This window comes from Gracilinanus agilis, chromosome 1 (assembly GCF_016433145.1).
Source record: "Gracilinanus agilis isolate LMUSP501 chromosome 1, AgileGrace, whole genome shotgun sequence".
Lineage (NCBI taxonomy): Eukaryota > Metazoa > Chordata > Mammalia > Didelphimorphia > Didelphidae > Gracilinanus > Gracilinanus agilis.
The window spans coordinates 53,610,355-53,624,693 of record NC_058130.1 but is presented as its reverse complement, the minus strand read 5'-3'; the positions used below and the strand labels follow the sequence as shown (position 1 = coordinate 53,624,693).

General features: G+C 41.5%; 1 protein-coding gene across 2 annotated transcripts in view; it reads left to right on the top strand.

Moving 5' to 3' along the window:
- The window catches only part of CIDEC (cell death inducing DFFA like effector c), a 46,468-nt gene extending 41,359 nt beyond the window's left edge, over positions 1 to 5,109 (top strand). For both annotated transcript variants that reach the window (XM_044665359.1, XM_044665276.1), the window contains exon 6: positions 4,532 to 5,109. In XM_044665359.1, the coding sequence (XP_044521294.1) occupies positions 4,532 to 4,709 (178 nt within the window). In that variant the 3' untranslated portion in view covers positions 4,710 to 5,109. The remainder of the gene's footprint in view (positions 1 to 4,531) is intronic.
- The last annotated feature ends 9,230 nt before the right edge of the window (positions 5,110 to 14,339 follow it).

Here is a 14,339-nt window from a genome sequence, read left to right as displayed (position 1 = left end):
CCTGTTTGTTAATTTCAGTCTAGTCTATTTCCCTCAGCTTGTGTTTGAATCTAAGTCCCAGTCTGTAAGCCTGCTGTGTTAGCCTGTTTAGTTTAACTTCTTTCTCCTAAGAAGATCTCTGTTTCCCTTCTGTGTTATACTCCTGACTTCAGTCCTATTATACCTTGAATTTCCTTTAATCCCAGCCTACCTGAAGCCTAATTTATCCACTTACCAAGTCTCCAACATCCTCCTTTCAATTCCCTTATCCCAAATACCTTTCCACAAATTACCCCCTTAACACCTAATACTACTTGCATTTCCTTATCTGTATACTTGTAGGTAGCTAAGGGGTGCAGTGAAAAGAGTGCTGGACTAGGAATCAGGAAGACCAGACTTCAAATACTGCTTTAGATCCTAAAAATGTGATCATGGAAATGTTTTGGAAAAGCCACTTAATCTTTGTTTCAGTTTTCATATCCATAAAATGGGTTAATAGCTGTCTCTGATTAGCTAGATGAGTGGAAGTAGGTAGAATACTATGCTTAGAGTCAAGAAGACTCATTCTCCTGAGTTCAAATTTGGTCTCAGGAACTATCTTTGTGAACCTGGGCAAGTCACTTCACCCTGTTGGCCTCAGCTTTCTCATCTGTGAAATGAGCTGAAGAAGGAAATGGCAAATCACTCCAGTAACTGCCAAGAAAACCCTAAATGTGTGGATCATAAAAGGGGTCAAAAGAGGAGTCTCAATGGCTCCCAACAGATCACGAAGAGTCAGATGTGACTGAAACAACTGAACAAAACCTCATAGGTAGTTAATATCATAACATATATAAAGTGTTTTACAAATCTTAAAGCACAAGCTAAGTTGTTGATAACAATCATGATGTTGTGTTGTAGTCTCCTAATACAACCAGTCAGTAGGCATTATGTACCGTCTATTATTTCCTTAAAGTTAGGGACTATTTAATTTGTCTCTGTATCCCTAGTGTCTTATACTCAATAGGTATTTAATAAATGTTTGAAAGACTTTTACATTCTGGTTGAAAAGACAAAATGTTCATTCTCTCCACATAGGTATTATGCCAGGCTCCATAGGTGATTAAAGCAGCAGTGCCTTAGATCAGTGGTGTCAAACTCAAATAGAGGGGTAGCTAGGTGGCACAGCAGACAGAGTTTGAGACCTGGAGTCAAGAGGACCCGGCCTCAGGAACTTCCTAGCTGTGTGACCCTGGGCAAGTCACCTAACCCCAATTGCCTAGCCTTTGCCACTCTTCTGTTTTAGAATCAATACTAAGACAGAACGTAAGAGTTTTTTTTTTAAAGGGAAAGAACTCAAATAGAAATGGGGCCACTAATCCATAGATGAATGGTCCATTAGTGCTCCATCAATTCCTGCAAGCAGCATATTGACTTCATTTTTAAATTTAGTGTTAACTCTTTTATTGTATTTTTATTTACTTTATTAAATATTTCCCATATATTTTAATCTGGTTCTGCAACCTAAAGTATTGGTTCACTGGTCACATCTTTGGCACCTCTGCCTTAGATAATAGACCAGTGGTTCCCAAACTTTTTTGGCCTACTGCCCCCTCTCCAGAAAAAAATATTACTTAGTGGCCCCTGTCACATACTATCACTGCCCCCTTACAGTTATTCACTGCCCCCAAATGCACCTGTGGCCATCACCTCTCTCCTGGATCACTGCAGTACCCACCAGGGGGCGGTGGCACCCACTTTGGGAATCACTGACATATGACATAGAGCAGTGATTCCCAAAGTGGGCGCCACCACCCCCTGGTGGGTGCTGCAGCGATCCAGGGGAGCAGTGATGGCCACAGGTTTTAACTTTTTTTGTATTACATTCTATTCTGAGTTCAATAAATAGTTTCATAATTTCCAGGTGTCACTAAGTAATATTTTTTCTGGAAAGGGGGCGGTAGGCCAAAAAAGTTTGGGAACCACTGACATAGAGGGAGAGCTCTCCATGACCTGGGAAGATGAGAGAAGGCTCTCCTTCATTGGGTGACACCCAACCTGAACCTAAAACAGAAGGAGTTAGGCAGAGAAAACAGAAGAGGGAAGGGGCCATGAGGAATCTTCCAAAACTTAAGAGATCTTCTTCCCTACAGATTTATGAGTTGGCTGAGGAAGGGTAGAAACAGGGCCAGTGTAGATGATTGAATGGAAAGCTGTCCAAGAAGTTATCCTATGCTTGGGTATCTGACTGGCACAAATGATCTAGTATCAGCAAAGGGATTACAAAAGAACAGGTTGCTTCACTTCTCCATAGAGAGGCATTGAATCCAGATCAAGGACACATGGTGGCTCTGCTTCAGATGAATGACCTTCCCTTGTTTTCCTTTCCTCCCTGGAGATAATGCTTTCCTAAGCATATAATACAGAGCTATCAAATCTGAGGGGGCACCAGGCTGGGCAGCCTTCTGTTTCCAGGGGATTAGTAGATGCCACATCACCACTGCAAAGTCTTCAATTATGCATGAAACAAAAATCATGATACTCTAGCTACTTACATAGAGCAGGGCTTCTGTTCATGAGAATGCCTTAACTCCCAGTGGCTTGGAATTCTTTCTGCTCCTCAGCCTAGGAACTTCCTCCTTGAAATACTGGCTGCTCTCTCAGTTCTCTCAGGTCTACTCCCTCCCTTGGATCTAGGCCTAGACATAGCCTACTTCAAAAGCCAGAGGGTCTTCTTACTCCCTTTTTCCTCACAATAGCCAAATGACCCCTTTACTTATAAAAGCTTTGCAAAAGTCACTTATCTTGATCCCTGTTCTAGTATTCAAGGGATGTCACTTGTGCCTGGGTGTATTATATATTGTCTGACTGAATGGACAGTAACCAGGGAGAACCTGAAATATGGGGCTTCAAAGACTAGGCTCATATTTATTATGATGAAAATAAAAGATCATGTCAAACTGGATATTGATATCCCATTGATATCTAAACACTTTCCTCCATCCATGGCAGGGTTTTGTGTGTGTGTGTGTGTGTGTGTGTGTGTGTGTGTGTGTGTGTGTGTGTGTGTTTTAATTTACACCCTTACCTCATGTCTTAGAATTAAGACTGTGTATTGGTTTCAAGGCAATGGGTGTTAAATGACTTGCCCAGGGTCACACAACTAGGAATTGTCTGGATCAGATTTGAACCCAGGATTTACCATTTCTAGGCCTGGTTCTCAATCTACTGAGTGACCCAGGGTGGAGAAGAGAGAGAGAAGGAGGAGGAGAAGGAGGAGAAGGAGAAGGAGAAAGGAGAAAGGAGAAAGGAGAAAGAAGAAAGGAGAGGGAGAGGGAGTGTGGTGTGTGTGTTAGTTAAATCCTTTTAGTGAGGCCAATAAACTCTTTTTTAGAATAATGTTTTTAAATGAATAAAATAAATACATATGGTTACAAAGAAAACCAATTATATTGAAATAGTTATTAAACTATTAAAACCAATTTCATGGATCTCAAGTTAAGAAGCCCTGGTTTAGAGAGACCTAGGAGAAAAAAAAAAGATTTAATGTAGTCCAGGTGAGGTTGGAAACAGTCAACAAGCATTTATTGTGTACTCACTATCTGCCAGGCAATATGCTAAGTGCTGGAAATACTCCGCCCCCCCCCCAAAAAAAAAAAAATCCTGTCCTCTCGGAGCTTATATGTTCATGGGGAAGATAACATACAAACAACTATGGACATAGAGAATACATTGGAGGCTATTCAGAGGGAAGGCACTAGCATCAAGGGGGACATAGAAAAGCTTCCTTCAGAAGATGGGATTTGAGCTGAAACCTGAAGGAACACAGGGGCAAAGGTCAAGAAGAGCATTCCAGGCTTGGGAGAGAGCCAGTGAAAATGCAGGAAGTCGGGAGATTTATGCAAAGCATAACAAGGAAGTCAAGGTCGAAAATTGGAAAGGTAGGGCATGGCTGGGTTCTGAAGGACTTTGAAAGACAGAAAATGTTCTATTTGATTCTGTAGTCACTGTCATTTATTGAGCATGTGTGTATGTGTAGGAGGAAGGAGGGGGAACAGAAATGACATGTGGCTGTATTTTAAAAAGAAAAATCTGACAGCTGAGTAGAGAATAGACTGGAGTGGAAAGACCAACCAGTAGGCTCTTATAGTAGTCCAAGCATGAGGTACCTGCAGCAAGGTAGTTGCAGGGTCAGAGGAGAGAAGAGGACATTTAAGAGAGATACTGTGAAAAGAGAATCAAAGGGATATGGCCACATACTAGATACTGGCCCTGTATCCCTGGGAGGATAGTGACAAACTTGTCAATAATATGGAAGTGTGGAAGGGGGAAGGGTTTGGGAGCAAAGATGATGACTTCAGTTTTGGCCATTTTGAGTTTAAGTTATCTACAGAACTTCCTGTTCAAGATGCCCAGCTTTAGGGATGCAAGCCTGGAAGCCAGAAGGAAAATTAGGGCTGGATCAATAGCTCTCTGACACACTGTGAAGGGTTTTCCCTCCTTCCTCATTGCACTTTAAGTATCCAAATGCCTTTTCTCTCTTCCTCCTCTCTACCCTGTCCCCTCTCCTCAGGGAAGCTCTCCGATGTGCACTCTTCGGCATGCAGGCCACTGGTCATGTCCTTCTGGGGACCTCCTACTTCATGCAACACTTTCTGGAAGACTCAGAGAAGCAGCAGTCCCTGGAGGGGGGTATACTACCTCTCCCAACAAAGTTCATAGTCCCTTCCCTTATGAAAATGCTACAGTGATGCCTCAGGTCAAACATGGAACTTCAGAGAGTCCAGAGTGCCTTTGGTTGCCTGAGAATGTTTTCACCAGGACTTCTGTCAGTCTTCTATCTACTCTTCTCATCCTCCCACCATTTTACTTCAGAGTTAGAGGAAGCATGAGGAAAAACAGAAGCAATGGCTATGGACTGAAGGGGAAGCTGTGGGCTTCTTGATCCGTTTCCCCCATCTCTGTCCCAAAGAGCTTGGCCAATCCTTTACCTGGTCATCGATCTATTCTTAAGTCCTTGGATCCAAGATCACTGTAACACATATCCCTAAATGTGCATTTGCCTGTTCATGCCTCATTCCAGGATTGCTTGTATTGTCACAAATTTAACTATGGTAGGATACATTTGTAATATATAACTTATGGACATTACAGCCTTCTTGTCTCTTTTTTGTGACTGGGTGTGGATCTACAGGGTGGGGCGACTATAAGGGCAGAGATCCATAAACTATGGATTTGACAGCTGCAACAAAGTGGATCACTTCCTGCAGCAACCAGAAGGAGAGCTTCTTGAATTATGAAGAATTCTTAAAAAGGTGACTGGATCCACTTCCTCCCCAATCAATTCCTACATGTGGTAGCAAATGTTTCTAATGAGGCATTCACCTAAGCAACCTCATTTGGGATGGTGGGGAAGGAGTGTCTCAAAGCAGGTTTATGAAAGATTTTTCTTTGTGATTAGCTAGAGACAGGAATAGGATGCTATCAGGCTCATGATCTTTATCCAGATTGAGATGGTATGAGGGTATCCAAGATAGCTCCTCAGACTTGTATGAATTGATGCAGAGGGAAGTGAGTAGAATCAGAACAATTCATGCAATAACAGTAATATTGAAAAAAAACAAATTTGAAAGACTTGGGAATTCTAATCAATACAATGACCAACTATGATTCCAGAGGTCTCAAGGTGAGTCAGGCTTCCCACCTCCTGATGGGCAGCAATGGACTTGGAATGCAGAATGGGAGGGTTTTGTTTTATTTTTTTCTTTTTTAGACGTGGCCAATGTAGGAATTTTGTTTTGCTTAACTATACATGTTTGTAACAGATTTTGTTTTTCTCACTTTCTTATTTGGGTTAGGGGTAGGAGAGAGGATGCAAATATGAAAAGAAAAGAAAATGTAATTCAATTTAAAAAATGTTTGGCAAAAAACACTGCTTCCTTGCTTCTGCTTTTTTTAAAATAGGGAAGAGTTCTATCTTAGCTGTGTTAAAGGCACTCCCTCCAGAAGGTAGGGATGGGGCAAAAATTTCTAGGAAGGTAATGGATTGAGAGTAAATTATGGTGCTATCTACTATACTCCATTTTGGGGTGAAGTATTTTTCTTAAAAATCCTAACCTTCTATCTTAGTATCAATTCTAAGACAGAAAAACAGCAAGGGCTAGACAATTAGAGTTAAGTGACTAGCCCGGGGTCACACAGCTAGGAAGTGTTCGAGACCAGATTTGAACCTAGATTCTCCCTACTCCAGGCCTGGATCTTTATCCATTGTGCTACCTGGCTGCCCTAAACTCTGTTTCCAAAACTATATTTTGGGATCTTTGAGAAGCACTGGAAATGCTCCTTAATTTACTCAAGATTATCTAAGAAGGAAGGTATAGCTGCTCTCATCCACAATGCCAGGGGCTTTGGGTCCCTATCACCCCATGCAGACATTTTATTTTAAGGATATTGTTGGGGAAAGAGTGGAAGATTTTATCGGTTGATTTTAGGGGGGAAGTCAAAACACAGGAGACAATTATTGAAAGAGACATGCCAAGGGGGGCAACTGGGTAGCTCAGTGGATTGAGAGTCAGGCCTAGAGATGGGAGGTCCTGGGTTCAAATCCTGCCTCAGACACTTCCCAGCTGTGTGACCCTGGGCAAGTCACTTGACCCCCATTGCCCACCCTTACCACTCTTCCATCAAGGATCCAATACACAGAAGTTAAGGGTTTAAAAAAAAAAAGAAAGAGACATGCCAAATAACAGGCAAGAGGCAGGAGAATGGCTTTGATTTGCCCTCCAGAGAATAACCAAAGGTGTCATAGATGTGCTTATGGTCTTCCTTCCTACATATACCTTTATTAGCTATATGTGAAATGCTAATTCAGATACAAATGCTAACAAGGGAGAAAAGTCTTACTTAAAATAAGTCTGTGGATAAATGTGTATATGCATACATATATTCTATAGGGAGAGGATTAGAGCTGATTTTATGATTCTTTAGCATAAAAAACTCTTCCAACACAAGTTGGCATTTTTAATACAATTTATGGTTTTAGTTACCTAGAGTAAAAAGAGACAATAGGTGTCAACAGGGCATCTAGACCCAGGGCTTCCTTGCTTTGAGGCTGATTTTCCTTTCTGTCATGGTACCTCCATAAAATCTATATTAGATTGCTTATATTCTCAAGGGGGGAGAAGAGAGAGAGAGAGAGAACTGGAAATTTAAAAAAAATTTAATAAATGTTAAAAATTATTTTTACAAGTTTTGCATGATCAAATTGCTTACCATCTCTTGAAGGGAGGAGGGAAAGGAGAGAGGGAGATAATTCGCATCTTATAACTTCAGAAAATGCATTGGAAAATTGTTATTACAAGTAATTGGGAAAACATCTTTAAAAATAAAAATATTTTTACATGTAATGGTAGAATAAAATTTAGAAAAATACATAGAAAAAAATTAAATACATCATGTTGTCTCTATAATAAACAACACTGATTCAATTCATTTCTATTCCTCAAGAGGAATTCCAAGGACAAAACCAGATCTTCATATCTTCATATATGTAATAAAGAGTATAGGACTACAGAGACCCATTGTAATGGTCTAGCTATAAGGTTTGGCCCTACCATACCTCATGAATAAAATGGTTTACCGGTAGGTTTTTTTTCAAATCTTGCTTTGGGTTAGGTATCTGAAAGGAGAAGATTTTTTAAAAATATATTAAAATATATTTTAAAGATTTAAAAAATTAAAAAAAAATTTTTTTTAATCCCATCAGGTTGTTTACAAACTAGTCTGAGAGAAAGCTGGCTTCTCTCCCATATTGCTCAGAAATTGAACAGGGAAAGTATTCATCTTCCCATTCCTCAAATGAGGCATGTGAAGTTTTGAGCCCCAATTTAATAAATATTAAAACCCAAGTCTTTTGACTTTATGTAGTGAAAAAGACACTCTAAGTCAATGAACATTTGTGAAGGATCTGCTAAGTGCCAGGCAACATGCTAGGTATGGTGAATACAAAAACAAAACAATCCTTGTCCTCCAGAAGCTTCTACTAAATGCATGCCTCTAAGTAAATACTTATAGAGTGTGTGTGGGTGTTCAGGGAAAGAGTTAGCACCTCTGGTGTGAAGGCTTGCAGAGCCCTCTTCAGGGCTGCTTATTCACCTTTGCAATCATCTTATTCTGCAGATTTGCTTACCTGTTTGGTAGAGGGCTGTATTTTTTGTGGGTGTGAGACGGGGAACTTGGGAAAGACTTTATACAGAAAGACAAGGCAAACTAAGGGATTTCTCAGTTTTCATGACTGTATAATGGACATTTCTGTTGAACCCAGCCAGTAAAGCTATTGACACTTGCTCAGTCAGGCAGGGATCATGACTTGAGCTTGGGCAGGGAACCCCTTTATCTATAATAGCTGCCTAGAGAACTATGTGATGAACTAGGGTGAATATATCTAACAGAGGCTGTCTAAACAAAAAGAAAGCTCCCTAATTTGAGTCACTAAAGCCTGCCTCCATCCAAATCAAGCCAGAATTTCCAGAACTTTCCTGTAGCCATTTAAAAGGATCTTTTATACACACACACACACACACACACACACACACACCTGGAAAGTCTCATATGAAGTGATGCAAAGTGAAATGAGCAAAACCAGGAGAACATTGTACACAATAACAACAATAATGTACAATACTTTACTGTGAATGACTTAACTATTATCATCAAGGCAGGGATCCAGGACAACTCCAAGGGACTCATAACAGAAAGGCTAACCACTATCATAAAAGGAATAAAAAGAGTCCAAATTCAGATTGAGGCATATTATTCTTCACTTTATTTCCGCCATTAATTTTTCTCTAGTGTAAACTAGGTGTGTCTTGTTTCACAACATGATGAATATGGAAACCTCCATTGTATAATAATATATGTACAACCTATATCATATTGCCTGCCTTCTTGGGGAGGAGCAAGTGTCAATAGCTTTACTGGCTGGGTTCAGACAGAAATGACCATTGCACAATCATGAAAACTAAGAGAGTCCTTTTGCATTGTTTGAACCTAGTCCTACATTGCTGAGAAACCAGAAGTTGAGAGAAAAAAAAAAGAAAAAGACAGAACAAAACCTGAAACTGTAATAATTTAGAAGGATTTTTATTAAGTTGTTCAGCAGAGCAGAGCTGAAGAGGGGTTATCCCAGTGCCTGAAAGTTACACATTATTTAAAATTCATACAAGGAACAAGGAAACAGTGGGTGATTGGCCAGCACAAAGGCCTGAGTTGCTTGAGATGTATAAAGGAGTAAAACTCTTTACATTCCTTGCTTCAGTTTTTGCATCTGGCTGGTTTTCTGGTCAGTAAAATCTAGATCTCAAGTTAAGCATTAAGTGAATCTGGTTTCTTAGCTACAATTCTGGTTTCTCAGCAATGTAGGACTAGGTTCAAACAATGCCATAAAGTTTTCCCACACACATAAAACACTTTAGGGATATTGTATTATTTTTTAAAACTCATTTCCCACCTCCCACCCCAATGAACAAGTCATGAAAGAAGTATTGTGGTATAGTGGATATTTAGTCTAGAAGGCAGGAAAGTCAGAGTTCAACCTTGCCTCCCAACTCATAAGGGCTATGTGAAATGAGTCACTTTGGACTTGGTGGATACTCCATTTCCATTCAAATCAACACAACCTTTTGGCTAGGCACATTTACCAGAAAGATACATGATAGCTATAAGGAGTTTACATCATATCACTAAGGATGACTGACTTACAAGCAGTGCAATCATAAATGCCATAAAGGATATGTATATCTGAAAAAGAGGTTATGTCACAGGAATGAAAGTTAACGTACAGGCACTCTGAATATATATCTTTCCATCTATCTCCACACATATAAATATTATATATACATATAAGTACTCTTAATATAAAAACTGGGGTTAACTTATATTTTATCTGGATCAGAAGGGTGAGTAGGAGACAGGAATAGACAATAGTCTGGGACCAAACAAGTTAGGGAAACTGGGTTTGGCAGTTTGGGGAATGACAGGTGACAGGAGTGACTGCTGGGCCTTAACTGTTACACTGATCCACCCAGCCAAGGAGTCTGTGAAATAACAAGTGAGTAGACTGACAATAGTTTTTTTATAAACAGGGTTTAATCCAATGAACTATAGTCTGAAAGAAGGGAAAGGGGTTCTATTCTACCAATCTATGGGCAAGCCTCAGGGGCAGGGAATGGACTTATCTACACTAAGCTAGAAACTATAGCAGGGCAGGGCACAATGGAGATCAGGAATGATTGTGGGATCCTCACTGCTGAGTCCTGTCAAAATCCAGCGATGGTACAGCTTTCCCAGGCCTTCAGCCAGTTCTCCTTCAGTTGGGTAAGTCAGGGAGCTAGCTAAACCCTGAGCTGACCAGCAACTCAGGTTAGGTTTTATAGTCAAACAACCTAATCTCCTACAGGCAAATGACTTTCCTCCTTCTGGATATCAGGATACAAACTCTACTTCCTCTGAGGTCTCCCGGGGTCAGTTACTACTTGTCTCCAGCCACCATGGAGTCCATCTCAGAGAGAGAAATACAACTTCCTGCTTCCCCATTCCATTTAGAATTCTCCAGTCCTACTTGCTAAGCCTCACAGCTAACTAATCTTAAGCATCTTATTAATTTATTTTACAACAATACATATACATAACACAGTTCCAAGGTAGAAAGGTAAGGGCTTAGGCAATTGGGGTTAAATGACTTGTCCAGGATCATAGAGCTTGGAAGTGTCTGAGGCTAAATTTGAATCCTGGACCTTCTACCTCCTGGTACTCCATCCTGTGAGTCATCTAGCTGCTGCAAGTCATTTACTTTCTCTGAGCCATTTCACCTGTAATATGGGGGAAGGAGTGGAGTAGATTATCTCTCATGTGTCTTCCAACCTTAGATTCTATGTTCTGAGATCAGGTACAAAGTTCTTTAATGTTATCTATTGAGTCCCCGTGATAATAAAGTTTTGCCCTCAAACAATGCACAGTCTCTACTGGGGAACAAGAGGCAAGCACAGGGAATTGTTTAAAGAATTATCAGAGGTAATATTCACTGACACAGAAGCATGAATGAAGGAAAGTCCTCAGCTGCTTGGGCACCCAAATAAAATGGAATGACTTGGCAGCCTCACTGCCACAAAGATTTAACCAACTTGGAAAATAAGATGGGCTCAACTTCCTGCCATGCCACCCTACTCCCTGGTTGAAGCCTCTAGCCTGGACCTAGGACCATGCCATCCTGATGGGTGAAAGCCAATTCTCTATCTAGATTTTACTCCCCATATTTTTGCTATGCTGCTGCTCAGATCCATTTTCTTCCCTTCCATGCCAAAGTTCTGGCTAACAGGGCTGGGATAACCTGATAAATGGATAACAGTAAAGATAGTATGGATTTGTATAAGTGGCACAGATTATTGGTATCTTGTGGAGTCTCATCAGAGAAATAAGTTTAAGGGCAATGGTGGATATCAGACCCGGAGTTGGAAGGAACTGGATTCAAATCTGACCTCACACTTCCTAGCTGTGTGACCCTGAGCAAGTCACTTAACCCCAACTGCCTAGCCCACTGTCTTAGAACAAATACTAAGACAGAAGGCGAGGGGGGGGGGGGGGAAGGAGAGAGAGAGAGACAGACAGACAGACAGACAGACAGACAGAGACAGAGAGAGAGGTTTAGCAAGTCCCTCCAAGCCAACGTGCAATTGCCGAAAGATTATTAACAATGTTTGAACTCATCCTCTTGCCAAGGAAACCATCTGCGCCCCCAGAACAGAGAACTTTGCAGAACAGTTTGCAATTCAGTTTTCAGGACAGTGATGCTCATTGGAAAAATCTAAAAGGAGAAAGCTTGGAGCTAAATTACAAAAGCTGAAAAGTCTTCCTATGGCTTGGCTTTTTTTTTTTTTTTTTTTTTTTGGCATCCCAAGAAGACAGACAGACAGAAAGACTGACAGACTGACAGACTGACTGACTTGCTTCTCTGAGAACCGCGAGGAGCAAGCCGGGAGCGCAGGTGTCTGCTCCGCCTCCTCCTCTCAGTACACGCTCCCAAGCCCGCTTTCCAGTTTCGGACCCTAACAGACAGCCATTTTCTCCAATCTCCGTATGGAGGGAGCGGTGCTCCGGTGCCCGCCCCGCCCCTCCCGCTCCGCCTGAGCGCATGCGCACACTCGCTCCGGCTTCACGTTCCTGTCGAGATGAGGAGCTGCGTTATACGTCGGTTGTTGTGCGGGTGGACAGGGCAGGGACTTGGGGTCCGGGGAAAGTCCAGAACCTCGAAGAGGGAGAATGAGACCTGGTGATTGATCCCCGTGGGGTGGGGACTGACTGAGTGTGTGTGTCTGTGTGTGGGGACACAGTGGTGGGGGAGGGGAGGGAAGGTGGAAAAGAGGAGGGGGAGGGGAGGAGAAATGAGGGGAAGGGGCGTGTGAGAGGGGAGAGCATAGTGAGGGAGAGGAGAGGGGGAAGGCGGGGACGGGGACGGGAGGTAAGGGGTTGGGCTCCTAATATTCGTCAGCTCAGCAGCTCGAGCCTGCTCTGTTTTTCTGGCCTGAGTCAGTTCACCCTTCCTTAGGCAGCCTGGGTGCCCCCTCCCATATGGGTGAAAATGGCTTGAGGGCCTCCCACTGCGGCTCAGAACTCGTGAGCTCTAGCTATCCTACAGCCTCCAATGAACTCCAGCTGTGAGTCACAACTGGACTCTAAATAATGTTTCCATGCCCTTCTGGTGCTAAGTCCTATGACAGTCATGTCCTTATGGTGTCCACTGACTTTTTTTTTTTTTTTTATCTAAGCATGGTATTAATTCTGAAGGGTTATATTAGTGTAATAGAAGCTTGTGTCCTGTTGTACAACCCTTCATGACCTCATCTGGTATTTTCTTGGCAAAGACACTGGAGTGGTTTACCATTCCTTTTCCAGCTCATTTGACAGATGAGGAAACTGAGGCAAACAGGTTTAAGTGTCTTGCTCTGGGTCACATAGCAAAGATGGATCTGAGATCAGATTTGGACTCAGGAAGAGGAGTCTTCTTGACTCCAGACCCAGGGCTCTAACCTAGCTGCTCCTTATGTTTTATAGAACAGAAAAGGTTTGGGGGATGATTCTGATGATGAGTTTTGTGACTATTGTCTTAAGACCTCCCTAGCTAAGTGTGGGAAGGCTTATCACACCCGAGAGTTGACCGACAGGGTATGAAGTTTTTGACTATAACTTCTGAAACCATCGACTGAGGTTCAGAAGGCTTATGAAATGTGTTGGTAAAGGGAGCACCAGCACTTAGAAAATTACAGATCCTCCAGTAAGTCACACTTATTTGACACTTTAAAGTTTACAAAGTACTTGCCTCAGCAACTTTGGTTGGTAGGTAAGGTATCATTTCCCCCATTTTACAAATACAGAAACTGAGGCCCAAAAGCAGTTAAATGACTTGCCCAATTTAACAAAGTGTTAGAAGGGAACTTACTCAGGTCTCCAAACTCAAAGACCAATGCTCTTCACTGCTGTATATGACACCAGATTCACAAGTAAATTTTTTTTCCTACTGTTCATTTCCCATTTTCCTTTTATAGGTACCAGATATTCCTTCAAAAGTCCAAGAAGATGGAAGGGGGCCCTCATAACATGCTCTTTCCTGGGACACTGCAGCTAGAGACACTCAGCCACAAGGAGCTGACTGAAGTGATGAAGACAGCTGTGTTATACCATAATGGTGAGGGCAGACAAGCTTTGGGGATCAATAAACCTGATTTTAGGATAGTGCTTTCACCATGCCTCATTAGGGAATAGGAAGTGACTAGAGCTGACTCCATGCTGATTTTTGTTTAAATATTATGTTAAAAACTTAACATTGTCAGTGCAACCAACTACACTTGTTTGGTATTTATATTTAAATAAATTCTCTTCAACACTTTTTTTGTTTTTTTTAAATCCCTACCTTCCATCTTGGAATTAATACTGTGTATTGGTTCAAAGGCAGTAGAGTCGTAAGGGCTAGGCAATGGGGGTCAAGTGACTTGTCCAGGGTCACACAACTAGGATGTATCTAAGGCCAGATTTGAACCTAGGACCTCCCATCTCTAGGCCTGACTCTCAATCCACTGAGCCACCCAGCTGCCCCCATTAGTATTTCAGGTTTTCAAAGTCCTCATCACAGTTCTTTCTCCATTCATTATCTTGCCTTTTATGTGGTTCTACTTAGTGTGTACTTCATTATTCTGGTTCTACTCATTTTGTTGTGCATTATTTCATAAAGGTCTGTTTCCATATTTCTTTGAATTTTTCTTATTTTTCACTTACATAAATAGAAACTGATTTATTTGGTTATTCCTCTATCATTAAATATTCAGGGTGCT